At 40.4% G+C, this 20,556-nt stretch overlaps 2 protein-coding genes across 2 annotated transcripts; both read right to left on the reverse strand.

The window, feature by feature from the left end:
• Positions 1 to 357: 357 nt before the first annotated feature.
• LOC138891866 (uncharacterized) lies at positions 358 to 2,713 on the reverse strand. Its single transcript, XM_070175548.1, has 2 exons — positions 2,287 to 2,713; positions 358 to 407 (listed from the first exon to the last, which is right to left on the reverse strand). Exons 1-2 carry the CDS (start codon positions 2,711 to 2,713, stop codon positions 358 to 360), a joined length of 477 nt encoding a protein of 158 aa, XP_070031649.1.
• A 13,620-nt stretch (positions 2,714 to 16,333) lies between these two features.
• Positions 16,334 to 18,974, reverse strand: LOC104118286 (organic cation/carnitine transporter 3-like). The gene is made up of 2 exons (XM_009629504.4): positions 18,180 to 18,974; positions 16,334 to 17,278 (listed from the first exon to the last, which is right to left on the reverse strand). The coding sequence occupies exons 1-2, from the start codon at positions 18,951 to 18,953 to the stop codon at positions 16,631 to 16,633; spliced, it is 1,422 nt and encodes a 473-aa protein (XP_009627799.1). The 5' UTR covers positions 18,954 to 18,974; the 3' UTR covers positions 16,334 to 16,630.
• Positions 18,975 to 20,556: the final 1,582 nt, after the last annotated feature.

The following is a 20,556-nucleotide window of genomic DNA, read 5'->3' on the forward strand; positions in this document are numbered from 1 at the left end:
CAGACTCCGGAGGGGCTCCTTTAGCCCAAGCGCTATATCGCTGCGGCATGTAGCCCGATCCCATATAAATAACCATAAGGCTAGTTGCGGCGTGCAACCCGATCCATATGTATATACAGCTTTGAGGCTCATTGCGGCGTGCAATCCGATCCATATATACAGCCCTAAGACTCGTTGCGGTGTGCAACCCGATCCATATATACAGCCCTAAGGCTCGTTGCGGCGTGCAACCCGATCCATGTACATAAATATAGGTCACAGCTCGGCATTAAGTCCCTAACTCAGTCACCAACCTCTCTAGTCTCTCGGGCTCTCAGAACTCATAAAAATCAGCCCAAACAAAGATAATATAATGTATCAGCAAGAAACAAGAAGAGACTGAGATATGATACACAAGTAAACTGTTACTGAGTATAAAACAGCAATTAGCAATTAATTCAATGAGTACACGACCTCTGTGGGTCCTAACAGTGTAGTCACATAGCCTAATCATGACTCCTAACCTGATTTGCAGCCAAATTTCTATAACACAGGGAGAGCATTTAGCTAACAACAAGTTATTCAAGTTTACAGTTCCACGGAATGGACCAAGTCATAATTCCTACGGTGCACGCCCACACGCCCGTCATCCAGCATGTGCGTCACCTCCAAACAATCATATAACAACAAAATCCGGGATTTCACACTCTTAGGACTAGATTTAAAATTGTTACTTACCTCAAACTATGCAAAACTCTACTCCAAAGTGCCTTTGCCTCTCGAATCAGTATACAAACGCCCCGAATCTAGCCACAAGCAGTACAATACAATTAATATAGTCTAAAGAAATCAATTCCATAAGAAAAACACGAAATTATAAGCCAAATCCCAAAATTGGCTCAAATCGGCCCCTGGGCCCACGTCTCCAAATCCGACCAAAGTCACAAAACCTGAAAGCCCATTCACTCACGAGTCTAACCATACCAAATTTATCAAAATTCAAAACCATTTGATCATCCTAATCCCCAAAATTCACTCTCCAATTCTCTAGCCCTAAACCCTCAAATTTCACCTCAAAAACTCACCAACTAGGTGTAAAATCAGTGAGAAAACATCATTATTAAAGATAAATGGACACAAGGAGCTTACCTCAATAATCACTTCAAAATCCCTCTAAAGATCCTCCAAAATCCGAGCAAAAAGTGGTGAAAATGGTGAAAATCTCGAAGTCCCGTATTTATATGCTCTGCCCAGGCCTTTCGCACCTACGGAACCGCTTCTACGATTATACCTCCGCTTCTACGGAAACTACTTAAGCCACTGGGCTCGCACCTGCGCTCCAGGTCTCGCACCTGCAGAGGCGCTTTTGCGGCCCTTCGTCCGCTTCTGCGGAAATGCCCAAACCTTCAAACTTCGCATCTGCAGAGCCATTCACACATCTGCGGGTGTGCATTCTCCTATGCACATGCGTCCCCTGCCCTTCCTGGCCTTGCCCGCTTCTGCGGCCTCCCTATTCGCTTCTGCGAGCTCGCACTTGCGATTAAACTTCTGCAGGTGCGATTACACCAGCTGAGTCCAAACTTCAGTAGTCTTCCTACTTCAAAACTTGGTCCGTTAACCACCCGAAATCAGCCCGAGGCCCCCGAGACCTCAACCAAACATACCAACATATCTTACAACCCAATACGAACTTATTCGAATCCTCAAATCACCTCAAACAACCTCAAAACACGAATTACACACGCATTCAAGCCTAATCACTTCAAAAATTTCAAATTCTACAAACGATGCCGAAACCTATCAAATCACATCCCATTGAGCTCAAATTTTGCACACAATTCAAAAATGACACCACAAACCTACTTCAACTTCCGAAAATCCAATCTAACCCTGATATCAAAAAGTTTACTCCCGGTCAAACTTTTGCAAAGTTTCAACTTTCGCCATTTCAAGCCTAATTCTACTCCCGACCTCCAAATCACAATCTGGATACGCTCCTAAGTCCAGAATCACCCAACGGAGCTAACGGAACCATCAAAATTCCAATCTGAGGTCGTTTACACATAAGTCAAAATCCTGTCGACTTTTCCAACTCAAGCTTTCAATTAAGAGACTAAGTGTCTCAATTCACTCTGAATTCTCTCCGGACACGAACCAACTAACCCGATAAGTCATAAAATAACTGTGAAACACAAAAATGAGCAGAAAAAGGGGGACGAGGCTACAACTCTCGAAACGACCAATCGGGTCATTACATCCTCCCCCTCTTAAACAAATGTTCATCCTCAAACGGGTCTAGAAACATACCTGGAGTCTCAAATAGGTGTGGATATCTGCTCCGCATCTCCCTCTTGGTCTCCCAAGTAGCCTCCTCAATGGGCTGATCTCTCCACTGCACCTTCACTGAAGCTATATCCTTTGACCTCAACTTTCGAACATGTCGGCCCAGAATAGCCATCGGCTCCACATCATAAGTCAAATCACCATCCAACTGAACTGTGCTGAAATCCAAAACATGAGACGGGTCACCAACATACTTTCGAAGCATAGAAACATGAAATATTAGATGCACACTCGGCAAGCTAGGTGGCAAGGCAAGCTTGTAAGCCACCTCCCCAATCCTCTGAAGTACCTCAAACGGCCCAATGAACCTAGGGCTCAACTTTCCCTTCTTCTCGAACTGTATAACACCCTTCATGGGTGAAACCTTCAGTAGAACCCTCTCCCCAACCATGTAAGACACATCACAGACCTTCCTATCGGCATAGCTCTTCTATCTACACTGCGTCGTGCGAAGCCGCTCCTGAATCAATTTATCCTTGTCCAATGAATCCTGAACTAAGTCTGTACCCAACAGGCTAGCCTTATCGGGCTCAAACCAATGCACCATAGATCTATACCACCTCTCATACGAGGCCATCTGGATGCTCGACTGATAACTGTTATTGTAAGCAAACTCTACGAGTGGTAAAAACTGGTCCCAAGAACCCCCAAAATCAATGACACACGCACATAGCATATCCTCCAATATCTGAATAGTGTGCTCGGACTGCCCGTCCATCTGAGGGTGAAATATTGTATTCAACTCCACCTGAGTGCCCAACTCTCGCTGCACGGCTCTCCAAAACTGTGATGTAAACTATGTGCCTCTATCTGAAATGATAGAAACAGGCACACCGTGAATGCGGACAATCTCTCGGATGTAAATCTCAGCTAGTCGCTCTGAAGAATAAGTGGTGCCCACTGGAATGAAGTGTTCGGACTTGGTCAGCCTATCCACAATCACCCAAATAGCATCAAACTTCCTCGAAGTCCGTGGGAGCCCAACTATGAAATCCATGGTGATCCGCTCCCACTTCAACTCTGGAATCTCTATCCTCTGAAGAAAGCCACCCGGTCTCCGATGCTCATATTTTACCTGCTGATTGTTGAGGCATCGAGCTACAAACCCCACTATGTCCTTCTTCATCCTCCACCACCAATATTGCTGCCTCAAGTCCTGATGCACTTCCCTGGCACCCGGATGAATGGAATACCGCGAACTGTGGGCCTCCTCAAGAATCAACTAATGTAGCCCATCCATATTGGGAACACAAATCCGACCTTGCATCCTTAATACCCCATCATCCCCAATAATCACATCTCTGGCATCATCGTGCCGAACCCTGCCATTGAATACAAGAAAATGAGGATCATCATACTGGCGCTCTCTGATGCAATCAAATAAGGAAGATCGAGAAACCACACAAGCGTGAACCCGACTGGGCTCTGAAATATCCAATCTCACAAACCTGTTGGCCAAAGCCTGAACATCAACTGCAAGAGGTCTCTCTCCAACGGGAAGAAAATCAAGACTACCCATACTCACTGCCTTCCTACTCAAGGCATCGGCCACCATATTGGCCTTCCCTGGATGATACAGAATAGTGATGTCATAGTCCTTTAGTAGCTCCAACCATCTCCGCTGCCTCAGATTGAGATCCTTCTGTTTAACAAGTGTTGGAGGCTCCAATGATCCGTAAACACCTCACAAGACACACTGTAAAGGTAATACCTCCAAATCTTCAATTCATGAACGATGGCAGCTAGCTCCAAATCATGAACAAGGTAGTTATTCTCATAAGGCTTTAACTGGCGCGAAGCATAAGCAATCACTCTACCCTCATGCATCAACACACACCCAATGCCGATCCGAGAAGCATCACAATACATTGTACAAGAGCCCGAAAGTGACGGCAAAACTAGAACTGGAGTTGTGCTCAAAGCGGTCTTGAGCTTCTGAAAGCTCTCTTCGCACTCATCTGACCACCTGAAAGGAGAACCCTTTTGGGTCAATTTGATCAAGGGCGATACGATAGATGAGGAACCTTCTACAAAACGACGGTAATAACTATCCAAACCAAGAAAACTCCGAATCTCCGTGGCTGACGACGGTCTGGGACAACTCCGAACCGCCACTATCTTCTTCCAATCCACATGAATACCTTCACTGGACACCACGTGCACCAAGAACGCCATTGAACTAAGCCAAAACTCACACTTGGAGAACTTTGCATAAAGCTTCTCCTCCATCAACCGCTGCAACACGATCCTCATATGCTGGGTATGTTACTCCTAGCTACGAGAGTACATGAAATGACCTGGCCGGTTGTTTTGAGAATTTAAGTCTCGTTCAGCAATATAAGGCCCGGAGAAGCTTTGTGTATTGACTTGCGTGCATGGTTGAATTTAGTTACCAGATGATTCGGGGTGATTTGGGACACTTAGTCCCTAAAATGGAAGCTTAAGTCTTAGGATTTTGACCGTAGTTGGAATTGTATGACGACAACTCCGGAATGGAGTTTCAGTAGTTCTGGTAGCTCCGTTGGGTGATTTTGGACTTAGGAGAGTGTCAGGACGATGAATATAAGGTCCGTAGCTTATTTAGGCTTGAAATGGCGAAAGTCAAATTTTTGGAGATTTTAACCTGGACTTTTTGATATCGGGATCGTAATTCGATTCCGAGAGTTGAAACATATCCGTTATTTTATTTGGGACATGCCTGCAAAATCTGACGTCATTCCGGGTTGGTTTGATAGGTTTCGGCGTGAGTTTTAGAAGTTGGAAGATTTGAAAGTTTATAAGTTTGATTCATGGTGCGATTTGTAGTTTTGACATTGTTTGATGTGATTTAAGACCCTGATCCAGTATGTGTTAGATTATAGAACTTGTTGGTATGCTTGGACGGGATCCCGGGGGCCCCGAGTATGTTTCGGACGAGTTTCAGATGATTTTTCATAGTTTTGAACAAGTCTGGTTCTAGTGTTTTCGCACCTACGACACTTTGGAGCGCAGGTGCGGCTCCGCTCGTGCGTGATTCTGATCGCTTGTGCGGTCAAAAGGTCTTGGGAGCTCGTTCGCTTCTGCGGAGGCCGGCACGCAGGTGCGAAGGCTGCTTTCGCAGTCCAGCGATCGCATCTGTGAAAAAGCTCGCTTCTGTGCTTCCTTTGGCACTTCTGTGGGGCCGCTGGTGCGGCTTTAACTCCGCATATGTGATTCCAGTCCTGGCTAGCCGAGTTCGCAAATGCGGACTCTTTCTCGCAAATACATGTGCGCAGGTGCACCTCCTTGTCCGCATATGCGAAAATCCTAGAAGAATCATTTAAGTCAAGGGTTTGGCCATTTTCTTCATTTTTGCATTTTAGACTTCGGTTTTGGGAGCTTCCTTGTGGGTTTTTTAAGCAAATCGATTAGGTAAGTGTTCTTCACCTAGAATTTATTTTATTCCATGATTTTATCTTTATTTTTGTTAAAATTGTATTTTGAGTTGAGGAAAATAGTAATTTTTGAAGAAAAGTTTCAAAATAAAAGATCATGATTTGTGGGACGAAATGGTATCGGAATTTTATGATTTTAGTATGGTTGAACTCATATTGGAATGAATATTCGGGTTTTGTAAAATTTGTCAGGTTCCGAGGTGCGGGCTCGGGGGTTGACTTTTGGTTCAATTTTTAGATTTTGATAAAGATTGAGGCTTTATGATCTAGAATAGTTTCTTATGAGTTTTATGTGTGCTTCGAAGTTATTTTGGTTAGATTTGATCTGCACGAAGGTCATTTCACCCGAGAAGTTCATTTTAGAGTATCGGTTTGTCTTCTTTGAGGTAAATATCTTGCCTAACTTCGTGTGAGGGAAATACCCCTTAGGATTTGAGTCTTCTATGCTAATTACAGTCCGTGTACGCGAGGTGACAAGTACGTGCTCGGACTTATTTGTGGAAAATTGGCCTTTTAGGGATTCTTAGGTCCTTGTATTCATTGAATATGCAGTTTTTCTTGTTATGATTACGTTCCTTAATTACTAGTTTCACTATTGTCTACTTAAATAGAATCAATTGCATCATGATCCACTCTTATTGTTACTTGATTCATATGTGCCTTAATTGAAACTGTTATCTCTTCCATTGCCATATTATCTTTTCCCTAAATGCCTATCTTAATTTGAAGTTGTAGTTATCCTTTTTGTAAATGTTCTCCCTTAATTGAGGTTATGGTGATCTTCTCGCTGCCTACCTTTATTTGAATTGGCTGTATCTCTTCCGCAATTGGCCAAATTTAAAAGAAGCTTAGAAATCTTATGCCTTAGTGAACTTGCCCTTATTTGAAATTATTTAACTCGTGTTAGTTCTTGGTTGTTGAACCGTACATTGTGGGACTATTGTTACATATTATTTTTTCCCTGTTGAGCTGTTCTTATTACGCCTAGTATTTCTTATCATGGTTATTCCTTGTGAACTAGTTCTACCATTTCTTGTGATTGAAGGTTCTTGAGTTGATTTACTTACCGTACTCTGTATTATTGTCATTGTTGTTGTTGTACTTATTGTGGTGATGCACGATGTTTCTGTCGTGCGGTTGTTGTTATTGTGATGCACGAGGTTTCTGTCATGCAATTATTGTTATTGTGATGCATGAGATTTCTACCGTGCGGTTGTTGTTATTGTGATGCACGAGGTTTCTGTCGTGCGAGTGTTATGGGGTTGTACGAAATTTCTGTCGTGCTATTATTACTATTGATATTTGCACATACGGCGTGACAAGGCGAGATATATATATGTGGGTTGCGCATGTGGCGAGACAAGGTGGGAACATTATTATGCACGTGTGGCGAGACAAGGTGGGCATTTATTTTACTATTGCACATGTGGCGCGACAAGGTGGGCTATGTCAGGGATTGATCTGTGATGACTTGTGATGGCCCGGGGGCATTCTTGTTGTTGATGTTTGTGTAGTGGTACACTTACCTGTGTGAGTTTTATCTTGTGGAAAGTTATGAGAAAACATTCTACGTGTTGTCCATTTCCTTTCCTATACTTCTTAGCTGGTATGAACCATGTTAGGACACTTGCACAAGCATACACGTAATTGAACACTCTTATCAGTTAAAAGGTTTTCTTGATATTGTTAAGTATAGATGCACACCCTTGTTACTTGCCTTCTATGTGAGAATGGATCTATTTGGCACATGAGTCGTCAGTGTGGTTATGAAGTGTAATGAGGGCACAGGATGCCCAGTGTTAGGGTTCAGGTATTGGGACCCGTGAGTTATGAATAGTATGAGGTTTGGTACCTCGTGGAGTTTATTGACTAAAACCTGGTATGAAAGTGGTCGTTTTCATCTAGCTGCTACCTGCCCTTCTTTTAATTGTGTTCATTGGATTTAGGCTGTGTTTCCGTTCGTTCTTCTATGTCATTACTATGGTGTTCCGCTGATAGTTGTTGTTTTCCTTTCTTACTGAAATTACCGTATTATTTGCCATTTCGCGTAGTCTTTATGTAGAACTATACTCCATTGTTCCTATACTTATACTTGTTCAGGTTATTTAGTCCAGTAGGTGTCTTAATTGTTCCTCATCACTACTCCACTGAGGTTAGTATTTATACATGTTGGGTACCACTGTGGTGTACTTATACTACACGTCTGCACATTTTTGTGCAGATCTAGGTATTTCGAAGTCAGTTGATCATTAGCTAGCTGTGCGGATTGTTGCTGTGGAGACTCAAGGTAAACATGTTGTTGCGTTCGCAGGCTTCGGAGTTACCTTCTGATTTGTATTCATACTGTTACTTTATTTCAAACATTTCTATTTAGAAAATTGTAGCAAACTCTGTAGAGCTTATGACTTGTACTGCCGGTTTTGGGAATTATAAATTTTATAGAGATTTCCATTTCAAAAATTGTTAGATATTATTTAATTATTGTTGTTATTTAGTAAATGTTAGGCTTACCTAGTCCCTAAGACTAGGTGCCATCACGATACCCAACGGAGAGAAAATTGGGTCGTGACAGTACACTAGGATATCATCAATGAACACGATAACGAACGAGTCAAGATAAGGCTGAAACACACTATTCATCAGATGCATGAACATTGTTGGGGCGATGGTCAGCCCAAAAGATATCACAAGGAACTCATAATGGCCATATCGGGTCCTGAAAGCTGTCTTAAGAATATCTAAATTAAGGCCTCCTGAAGGCCTAGAATCACAATAGGCACAGGTGGTGCCTAAGGTGGTCCCACAGGCTCATCCGCAACTGGAACCTTCTCTTGAACTGGGGAAACTGGTGTATCTGCAGGTGCTGCCCTAGCTGCTGTACGAGCTGCACCTCTGCCCCTGTCGTGGCCCCTACCACGACCTCAGACTCTCGCAGCCCCGACTGGTGGTACTGGTGGTTGTCCACCCTACCCGGTTGTACGTGTCCTCACCATCTGTGAGAGAATAGAACAACAAAAGTTTAGTTACCAGAATCAATAGATTTGCACGACAAGAATTTAAGAATGTGAAGTTTCCTAAGGGTTTGGCAGTCTCTCGAAGATAAGAACAGACGTCTCCATACCGATCCGCAAGATCCTACTAAACCTGCTTATGACTCGTGAGACCTATGTAACTTAGGCTCTAATACCAACTTGTCACGAACCAAAAACTAATCGTTGTAATGGCGCATATCGTGGTACTAGGCAAACCACTACTCAACTATTTTTACACAGTAAAAGCTTTAAATATTTAGACGAAAGCAATTAATATTTAAGAAAACCTTTAAGGAACGGAAATAAACCCGCTAAACAATACAATCTATCCCAAACCGGGGAGTCATCGAGTACATGAGCATTTATACCAGGAACAGACTAATACAATGTCTAAGGAATAAGAACTGAAATGGGATAAAGATAATGAAGGAGAGCCAAGGCCTGCGAATGCCATGCAGCTACCTCGATAGTATTCGGGATCAGTTGCTCAAATATCAACACCCGCTATAATCGGGAACACCTGGATCTGCACACGAAGTGCAGGGTGTAGCGTGAGTACAACCAACTCAGTAAGTAACAATAATAAATAAGGAACTGAAAGATAGTGACAAGCTATGTAGTTATAGTTTATTATCAATAATCTCAACAATAAAGTAGACATGCTTTCAAATTCGGCAGTTTACGTCAAATCAATTTATAAATGCCAAGTTCAAGAAAAATCCTGATACAATATCCCTCAGAAGTTTCAAAACAATGGCATATAACAACTATGTGCAATAACAATGTAAGAAAATACCTCCTCTCAAGGCAACAGTCACTCAATCTTTCTCAATAGCTCATCACTCGGCTCTCAGCCCTCAACACGCACACTCAATAGGTACCTGTGATCATTGGAGTGTACAGACTCCGGAGGGGATCCTTCGGCCCAAGCGCTATATCACTGTGGCGTGCAGCCCGATTCCATATAAATAGTCATAAGGATCGTTGTGGCTTGCAACCCGATCCATATGTATATACAGCCCTGAGGCTCGTTGCGGCATGCAACCCGATCCATATATACAGCCCTAAGGCTCGTTTCGGCGTGCAACCCGATCCATATATACAGCCCTAAGGCTCGTTGCGGCATGCAACCCGATACATATACATACATATAGCTCACATCTCGACACTCAGGCCCTAACTCAGTCACTAACCTCTCCAGTCTCTCGGGCTCTCAAAACTCATAAAAATCAGCCCAAACAAAGGTAATATAATGTATCAGTAAGAAACAAGAAGAGACTGAGATATGATACACAAGTAAACCGCGATTGAGTATAAAACATCAATTAGCAATTAATTCAACGAGTACACGACTTCTGCGGATCCCAACAGTGTAGTCGCATAGCCTAAGCATGACTCCTAACCTGATTTGCAGTCAAATATTTATAACACAAGGACAACATATAGCTAACAACAAGTTATTCAACTTTACAGTTCCACGGAATGAAACAAGTCACAATTCCTACGGTGCACGCCCACACGCCCGTCACCCAGCATTTGCGTCACCGCCAAACAATTATATAACAACTAAATCTGGGGTTTCATGCCCTTAGGACGATTTAAAACTATTACTTACCTCAAATCGCGGAAAACTCTACTCCAAATGGCCTTTGCCTCTCGAATCGGTCTCCAAACAACCCGAATCTAGCCACAAGCAGTACAATACAATTAATATAGGCTAAAGGAATCAATTTCATAAGAAAAACACGAAATTATAAGCCAAAATTCAAAATTAGCTCAAATCGGGCCCCGAGCCCACGTCTCGAAATCCAACAAAAGTCACAAAACCTGAAAGCACATTCACTCACGAGTTTAACCATACCAAATTTATCAAAATCTGATACCATTTGATCGTCCAAATCCGCAAAATTCACTCTCCAATTCTATAGCCCTAAACCCCTAAATTTCACCTCAGAAACTCACCAACTAGGTGTATAATCAGTGGGGTAACATCATTATTGAAGATAAATGGACACAGGGAGCTTACCTCAGTAATCACTTCAAAATCCCTCTAAAACTCCTCCAAAATCCGAGCTCAAAGTGGTGGAAATGGAGAAAAATCTCGAAGTCCTGTATTTATATGCTCTGCCCAGGCCTTTCACACCTACGGCCTCTAATCCGCACCAGTGGAAATGCTTTTGCGGACATACCTCCGCTTATGTGGAAATATTTTAAGCAACTAGTCTCACACCTGCGCTCCCAGTCTCGCACCTGCGGAGGCGCTTTTGCAGCCCTTCGTCCGCTTCTGCGGAAATGCCCAAACCTTCAAACTTCGCATCTGCGGGCTCGCAGATGCGCATTCTCCTATGCACCTGCATCCCCTGCCCTTCCTAGCTTTACCCACTTCTGCGTACTCCCTCTTCGCTTCTGCGGGCTCGCACCTGCAATTAAACTTCCGCAGGTGCGATTACACCAGTTGAGTCCAAACTTCAGCAGTCTTCCAACTTCAAAACTTGGTCCGTTAACCATCTGAAATCAACCCGAGGCCCCCGGGACCTCAACCAAACATACCAACAAGCCTTATAACACAATACGAACTTAGTCGAATCCTCAAATCACCTCAAACAACTCAAAACACGAATTACACACGGATTCAAGCCTAATAAACTTTGAAATTTTCAAATTCTACAAACGACGTCAAAACCTATCAAATCACGTCTGATTGACCTCAAATTGTGCACACAAGTCATAAATGACACCACGAACCTACTCCAACTTCCGGAAATACAATCCGACCTCGATATCAAAAAGTCCACTCCCGGTTAAACTTTTCCAAAATTCCAACTTTCGCCATTTCAAGTCTAATTCTACTTTCGACCTCCAAATCACAATCCGGGCATGCTCCTTAGTCCAGAATTACCTAACGGAGCTAACAGAACTATCAAAATTCTAAAATTCGAGGTCGTTTACACATAAGTCGACATTCGGTCGACTTTTCCAACTCAAACTTTCAATTAAGAGACTAAGTATCTCAATTCACTCTGAATTCTCTCTGGACCCGAACTAACTAACCCGATAAGTCATAAACAACAGTGAAACACAAAAATGAGCAGAAAAAGGGGAATGAGGCTACAACTATCGAAATGACCGGTCTAGTCGTGTAGCGACCCGGCCGGTCGTTTTGAATATTATAACCTCGTTCCCCCCATTTACTGCTTAAGTTATGTTTTATAGTTATTTTATGACTTACCGAGTTAGTTGGTTCAGGTCCGGGAGGATTTCAGAGTGAAATGAGATACTTAGTCTCATAATTAAAAACTTAAGTTGAAAAAGTTGACCGGATATTGATTTATGTGTAAACGACCTCGGAATTTAATTTTGATGATTCCATTAGTTCCGTATGGTGATTTTGGACTTAGTAGCATGTCCGAAAAATTATTTGAAGGTCCGTAGTGGAATTAGGCTTGAAATGGCGAAAGTCAAAATTTTGGGAAGTTTGACCGGGGGGTTGACTTTTTGATATCGGGGTCGAAATACGATTCGAAAAATTTTAATAGGTCTGTGATGTCATTTATGACTTGTGTGCAAAATTTGAGGTCAATCGGACTTGATTTGATAGGTTCCGGCGTCGTTTGTGGAAACTTAAAATTTCAAAGTTCATTAGGCTTGAATTGGGGTATGATTCATGGTTTTAGCATTGTTTGAGGTAATTTAAGGGTTCGACTAAGTTCGTATGATGTTATGGGACTTGACGGTATATTTGGTTGAGGTCCCGGGGGCCTCGGGTGAGTTTCGGGAGGTTAGCGGATCATTTTTGGACTTGACATATTGGTTGAAGACTGCTGGTGTGTTTTTCGGGTTTCCTTCTTCGCGTTCGCGACTGGGCCCTCGCGTTCACGGAGGGGAATTTGAGGCAGGCAAAATTTTCCCTTCTAGTTCGCGAGGGGGTCTCACGTTTGCGAAGAGGATCTGGGTTGTTCATCGCATTCGCGATTGGGTATCACATTCGTGAAGGGAAAAATAGTGGGCTTGAGTTTTTGCCTTCGCATTCGCGAATAGGAGTTCGCGTTCGCGAAGAAGAGCTCGGTAAAGCATCGCGTTCACGAGTAGTTTCTCTCGTTCGCGAAGAGCAATTTTGGGCAGCACGATTTTGTGCTTTGCGAATACGAGGGACCTGTCGCGTTCGCGAAGAAGAGAGGTCCGGAAGAGGCAATTTTTGGGAGATTTTCGAGAAAAGCAACGGGATAAGTGTTCTTAACTCATTATTGGTCAAATTACCCGAATCCATGGTTGTTTTTAACATTTAATGGGTGAATTAAGTTGGAAAGATTAAAAAACCCTCTTGGTTTAATTTGAAGATTTTAGGGTTGAGTTGATGTCGGAATTAAGTAAAATTAGTATAGTTAGACTCGTGGTTGAATGGCTTTCGGATTTTATAACTTTTGTCGGGTTCCGAGAAGTGGGCTCCATGGGCAATTTTTGAGTTAAATTTCGGATTTATATAGAAAAAATGTATTTTCATATGGAATTAATTCCAATAAATATTATTGACTGAATCGAATTATTTGTGGCTAGATTTGAGGCGTTTGGAGGCCAATTCACGAGGCAAAGACATAGCGGAATAAAGAATTTCACAGTTTGAGGTAAGTAACATTTCTAAATTTGGTCCTGAGGGTATGAAACTCCGAAATATGTATTATGTGATTAGTTTTGAGGTGACGCACATGTTAGGTGACGGGCGTGTGGGCGTGCACCGTAAGAATTATGACTTGAACAATTCCATGGAACTGTGCAGTTGAAAAATCTGTTGATATCCGTATATTTTTTTCCGTATTAGAGAAATTGATCTATGAATCATATGTTTACACTGTTGAGACCCGCAGAGGTCGTGTACTTGTGAAATTATTTGCTAAATTATTGTTTTGCACTCAGTCACAGTTTTATTTGCACATTTTTACTTCAGTCTCTCTTATTCATTATTGATGCATCATATCATTGTTGTTGGGCTGCTTATCATGGTTTTTGAGAGCCCAAGAGACTGGAGAGGTTGATGACTGAGTGAGGCCGAGGGCCTAATTGTGAGGATATTTATGGATCGGGCTGCACGCTGCAGCATGTTATATTGATTTATGCCATGATTGGCTTGATATAGTGCTTGGGCTGAAGGAGCCCCTCCGGAGTCTGTACACACCCCCAGTGAGCGTAGGTACCTACTGAGTGCGAGTGCCGAGTGATGAGCGACTGTGAAGAATGAGCAATTGTGAGTAAAGAGTGACTGCGAGGAAAGAATGACTGTGAGGTTGGAGTGAATGGGAAGACTGAGTGACTGTTACTCTTAGAGGATGCATTGATATCACTATTTGCTGCATTTCAGCTGTCATATATCACTATTTTTGGAAATTTCGGAAAAATATTATTTTCTGTTTCGGTCAAACTTGATATGAAATTTCAGTGAAATCTTAAGTGTTGAATTTGAGAGCATGCCTACTCTTTTATATTGGAAAATACTGTATTTGGACTTAGCTGAGAAGCTCGTCACTACTTTCAGTTCTTTATTTATTATTGTTACTTACTGAGTTGGTTGTACTCATACTACACCCGGCACTTCGTGTGCAGATCCAGGTGATCCCGAATACCGTGGGTGTTGATTCTTTCACACCGTCGATTTTCCAGAGATTCAAAGGTAGCTGCCATGTTTCGCAGACCTTGTCTCTCCTTCCCTATCATTTTGTTTATTGTATTTGGTCTCAGATTATTATAGACCATATTTTTCAGACTTGTAATGTATTGATGCTCATGTACTCAGCGACACCAGGTTTTGGGAGTGTTTGTGTCGGTATTTGCGAGACTTGGGGATTGTGTTTTAATATTATATTTTCAAACTTAAAAGAAATTGTGGTTTATTGAGGTTGTCGGCTTGCCTAGTATCGAGATAGGCGTCATCACGACAGGTTAGGATTTTGGGTCGTGACAAGTCGTTACAACAAGCATCTATAATTTATCTATACTCTATATATTATATTAAAAGCACGAAGGCTTTTAGAAAAATGTCGTTCGTTTTTTACCTTTAAAAATAATTTTTTAGACTGAACAAAATAATAATTTAAGTTATTTTTCTAATATTTTGAACTTTAAAATCAATTAAAATATTAATTATTAAATCTTTCCTTATTAGGAACTCCTAATATTTTGGCTTATTAATCCCACCCGCACAATAACACTGCCCAAAAGACACATCTTTTTTGGACTTCCAATGAGAACTGCTAAACTCTCAGTTATAGAATAAGAGAATATGAGAGCTAAGGGAACTAAATACTTTTCTCAGGATACATTCATCTCCATTACAGCACATAGGTATCTTCTTCTTTCTCTTTATTTTTTGCTTTTGTCCTATTTAACCACTTGCCATCTTATATTTTTTATTACTTTGATGCGTGATTTTAATTAGTTTTCAATTTTTTTTTAGTCTCCTGCTTTACATAACATCTTGTTTTTCTTTTCTCTATTTTTTTGTATTCTCAAATTCAATACTTTTTATTATTTGTTTCTATTTGTGAAATTAGTTCTAAAATATATTTAAAATATTGTGTATTTCACACATAAAGTTAAATATTATTTTTTAGTTATCACGCGTAATTGCTTATATGTAATAGGCGGAGAGGGAAGAGACTTTAAGAATTTTTTAGGACAATCTTGTAGTAATGACTTTTTTCCTTTAGTTTTTATTTATAGCACACAAAATATTTCTTACAATATTTATTTATATAATTTCTAAAAAGTTTACATTTATTTGTATGATATACACGCGCAACACACGTACTCTAAAACTAGTTTATTCAAAATTTACTACGTTACTAATTAGTATGTGTAATTATAATTAAGCCCATTAATCAATTATTTGTTACACTATTTTATATATTATAATAAATTTTCTTTCACTAGTTAGTATTTGACACAATAGGTATAAATAAGATTAATTCTCCAATTTTATAATTAATAAGTATATAAAAGTATTCCGGGTTATTACATATAGCTCCACACATGGTAAAAATCATCTAGTAATTTTTATTTTTGTTGGATTTTAAACGGTATTTTGCTATGATTTTCATCTCAATTCGTTGATTCGTGGTCACCATGGCGGAGCCATCTTAGGTGAAGGGTGGTCTAATGCACCCCTTCGCCGGAAAATTACATGGTGTACAGAGGTTAAATATATTCTCGCTCTTATTTGAAGAATTTTATACATAGAAAATTGACAAGCATTTGTTCTCAGCATGTATCATCTCTCTATCAAAATTATCTCTCAAATTATATGTCAAAGCATTTCTGTGAACTTTACCAAAATACAAAATAATAGAATCGAAATTTGAGATATTTACACACGAATAATGATGTTCTGACTATTGGCCTTTCTTTCTGAAGGCAAAGTATCGTTCAACAAATAGCGCGGCAAATTCATAGTCACTTGATACAAATAGGAAGCGAGAAAATGAAAGGATAATATTGATACTTTGTATGTAGTCTTCTTTAATTTTATTTTGTATCCAATCAAACATCTTGACATAATATGCTACGAAGGGATTAAAATATAGAAATAAAAGTGTCTTGATTGATATCTTTTCATTACAACTGCACTCCACCTTCCAAAACCAGCAAAACTCTATAAATAGAAAAACCAACAGTGTCATATTTTGAGATGGTATAATCTTTTATTGACAAATGTCTACTGCAATAATCTTTTTTGGTTTTCCACCTGCCATTCCCCGCAATGGAGCCGGACTAAATTTAGATTCGCATTGGGACTTCCCTAACAAAAGTATTCATACCCAGAGCTCGAACCCGAAACATCTAGTTAAGGATTAAAAAGTACGGCTACAATAATCATTAGCAAACAAATATTCTTTCCTTGTACTCCTCTTCATCCATAGTATCACTCAATGTTCTGCCTTTAGTTTCTGGTAAACACAGCACAAACAAACCACAAATTCCAATACTCATTCCAAAAACTCCATAAGAAAACCATCTATTATTTCTCCCAAAAGCAACCAAAATTGGACTAAATGCACCCCCAAGAACCAATGCTTGTCTCACCATTGACACTGCTGAATTCCTCACACAAGTTGGAAATAATTCCACAGTGTAAATCAATAGTACATTAAAAGATGTACATGCGCTAAAAAAAGAAACCAATTCAAACCCCATTTGTAATTCTTTAAAAGAATTATCTTTAACTATTGCACAACCTATGCTGCAAATTCCACTTAATATAGCAAATCCCAAAAGTGATTTTTTTCTTGTTAGTTTTCCAATAAGAAAGAATGTTACCATAGAAGCTGGTAATTCTGATAATGCATTCAATGTGACACTAAAATATAGATTAAAAGGTAAATTTCCAACTCCTAGTGGCATCCCATAGTAAACCAATCCAACACCAAACCCAATAAGCATAACTGATATTAGTCTCTTGAAAGCCCAATTCTTTTCTACCAACATCTTGATAGCTGAGTAGAGACTGATTGTTGACTCTGAGTTCTGCATTAGAAGTTTCAAAGATATTTACATAAATCAGACATGCTTTATGAATAAAATAACATGCAAATAAAAAAATGCTGAATAAATCAGACATTTGGACTTGTTTACTCCGTGTATACATAGGTACTTCTACGCTTTAGCAACTCATTTTAGATTTTTTTTTATTTTAAAGGCAGCTCGGTTCACAAGGCATCCCGTGTTCACGCAAGATCCGAAAAATGTTCATACCCCAAGGGGTGTGATGTAGATAGTTTACCCTAATGCAAGCATTAATGACTGCTTCCACTATTCGAACTCGTGTTTTATAGAGTTGCACCAAAACAACTTTACCATTACTCCAAAGCTCCCCTTATCTGGTGTAGTCTTATAAAATTGCTTATCATAGAAACCTACCAAAGCTTTTTTTAAGGCGAAATACATATATGGACACTCAAAATTGGCATCATAATTTGTTTTAGACAACTTAACTATACTAGTGATCAAATAGACACCTTTTTCTCGGCAGAAGTGTGTCTCATGAGAAAAACATAAGAAACTAATGGACATTAAGTGCAACATATATAAGTTATCTTTACTTTAAGATATAATTTTCAAAAAACAAAAACAAAAATAATGTAACCTCATTTCTTTTCATTAAAGAAGAAAATAATACGAAAATTAAATTGAAAAGGGTAACCCGATGCACAAGGCATTCCGCGTTCACGCAAGGTCCGGGGAAGGGCCGCACCCTAAGCGGTGTGAGGTAGACAGCCAACCCTAATGCAAACATTAGTGGCTGCTTCCACGGCTCGAATCCGTCACCAATAGGTCACACGAAAATAACTTTACCGTTAATCCAAGACTCCCTTTCAAACTACTTTGAGTAAATGTAGACCACATTAATGAGAAGTAATTAACTTACATTGTGTTCTTGATCTTCAAAATCAATGAAGGAGCCAAAGAAGCTTAAAGTTAAGCTACTTCTTGTTGTAATGCTTTTCAAAGTTAGGACAAATTCTTCTTTGTTTCCTCGTAAGTAAAGCCATCTTGGTGATTCACGAACAAAGAAATGAACCAATATTGAGTACAAGATTGTAGGAAGACAAGTCCAAAGGTATAAAACTCTCCAAGTAGAATCTCTATTCACAAAAGCTATAAGTGGTAAAGAAAGAAATCCAATAGTAAAACAAACAAAACCAATAATTCCAACTTGTCCACGCCATTGACTTCCCACTAATTCCGTTGACAAAACAAGTGCACAAGTTCCTATTGTAGCTCTTCCAAAACCAGTTAAAAACCTTAAAAATGAATACATCCAAATATTTGTAGAAATTGATGTTATGGCTCCGGTAATAGACATAATAAAACATGATAAAACCAACATGTTTTTTCGACCAAGTTTTGTGTCAGCTAAGGTAGAAAGAAGGAAACCTCCGATAAGACAACCTATGAAAAACGAAGATGCCGGAAGGCCAGTGAGAATTGAACTCGCACCTATTAACGACCATTCAGAAACGGCCAACGTGTCGGTAAAGACACTAATGAATGTTTGTTGAGCATCGAAAACCCATGATAAAGATATGAGAATGGATTGTAAGAATTGTGCCCATCCAAATTCTCCTATGCAACTTTCTATTGTTTCATCAAGTGTAATTGCTTTTTTTGACTTTAGTAATGGTTCTGATTGGTCACTCATTTTTTTTTGTAATTTGCAAAACTTTCGACTTAATATGCTATACAATAATATAGAAGAAGTTTATATATGCAAAAACGATAGGACAGGACAAGGACCTAGTTGTATTTATTTATCAATTATGTCAACTGGACTCTGTCGTCCACCCATAAGCTTACCAAGAAATATTTTAAAAGTTAAATAAGATTTCAACTAGTTGCTCTACTAGCTAGCGTTAGGTTTCTTATTTTCGTATTATATGTGTAACGATTCGGCCGGTCATTTTGAGCGTATTAGCCCCGATTCCCTATTTACTGCATTTTCCGTATCTGTTTCTGCTTATGTGACTTGCCGGGAGGTCTTGTTTTGGTTTCAGAGTGTTTTGGGACACTTAGTCCCTAAAACGGAAGCTTAAGTCTTAGGATTTTGACCGTAGTCAGAATGGTGTGAAGACGACTCCAAAATAGAGTTTCATCGATTTTGTTAGCTCAGTTGGGTGATTTTGGACGTAGGAGCATGTCCGGACTGTGAATTTGAGGTCTGTAGCTAATTTAGGCTTGAAACGGCGAAAGTCGAATTTTTAAAAAGTTTGACCGGGGGTTGACTTTTTGATATCGAGGTCGGATTCCGATTCCTAAAGTCGGAATAGGTACGTAATATTGAATATGACTTCTGTGCAAAATTTGAGGTCAATCGGGCGTGGTTTGATATGATTCGGCATCGTTTATAGAATTCAGAAGTTTAGAAGTTCTTTAAGCTTGAATCCAGGTGTAATCGATGATTTGATGTTGTTTTGAGAGATTCGAAGGTTCGACTAAGTTCATATCGGGTTATAGGACTTGTTGGTATAATTGGTTGAGGCCATGGAAGCCTCGGGGTGATTTTAGGTGGTTAACGACTTGGTGGGAGTTGAGGAATTGCAGTTGAAGCTGCTGCTACTAGTGTAACCGCACCTGCGGAGTGGAAACCGCAGGTGCGAGCCCGCAGAAGTGAAGGAGGAGCCGCAGATGCGGCTAAGGAGGATCTGGGTAGAGGACGCAGGTGCGATGGCATTCCCGCACCTATGATGGTCGCAGAAGCTGATTTAGGGGCGTAAGTGTGAGTTTGGACCGCCTGTGAGATGTAGTTCCCGCACCCGCGAAGAGCGAAGATGCGGTCACTTGATCATAGGAGCGGAGGCAGTGTTTTAGTGATTTTTTCACAGAAGCGGGGCTTTGCCCGTAGATGCGAAAATGGAGTCGCAGGTGCGAGAAGTCTCGGCAGAACCTATAAAGACTTTGAGATTTTTCACCATTTTCATCATTTTTTAGCTCGGATTTTGGAGATTTTGAGAGAGATTTCGGAGTAATCACTGAGGTAAGTTCTTTGTGCCTATTTATCTTCAATAATGGTATTTCCCCACTAATATTTACACCTAGTTGGTGAGTATTTGAGGTGAGATTTGGGAGACTAGGGCTTGGGAATTGGAGAGTGAATTTTGGGGTTTTGGAGGGCAATTGAGATCGGATTTTGATAACTTGGGTATGGTTAGACTCGTGAGTGAATGGGCTTTTGGGTTTTATGATTTTCGTCGGGTTTCGAGACATGGGCCCAAAGGGTCGGGTTGAGCCGATTTCGAATTTTGGGC

Source organism: Nicotiana tomentosiformis, chromosome 5 (assembly GCF_000390325.3).
Source record: "Nicotiana tomentosiformis chromosome 5, ASM39032v3, whole genome shotgun sequence".
NCBI lineage: Eukaryota > Viridiplantae > Streptophyta > Magnoliopsida > Solanales > Solanaceae > Nicotiana > Nicotiana tomentosiformis.

Bases quoted from the DNA above. Each gene is read 5' to 3' on its own strand.
- LOC138891866 (XM_070175548.1), bottom strand. From the start codon at position 2,713: ATGGTTGGGGAGAGGGTTCTACTGAAGGTTTCACCCATGAAGGGTGTT. The intron at 408-2,286 runs GTATGTTTCTAG...TTTTATACTCAG, and splicing joins ACACCTATTTGAGACTCCAG to TAACAGTTTACTTGTGTATC.
- LOC104118286 (XM_009629504.4), bottom strand. From the start codon at position 18,953: ATGAGTGACCAATCAGAACCATTACTAAAGTCAAAAAAAGCAATTACA. The intron at 17,279-18,179 runs GTAAGTTAATTA...CTTCTAATGCAG, and splicing joins TTGAAGATCAAGAACACAAT to AACTCAGAGTCAACAATCAG.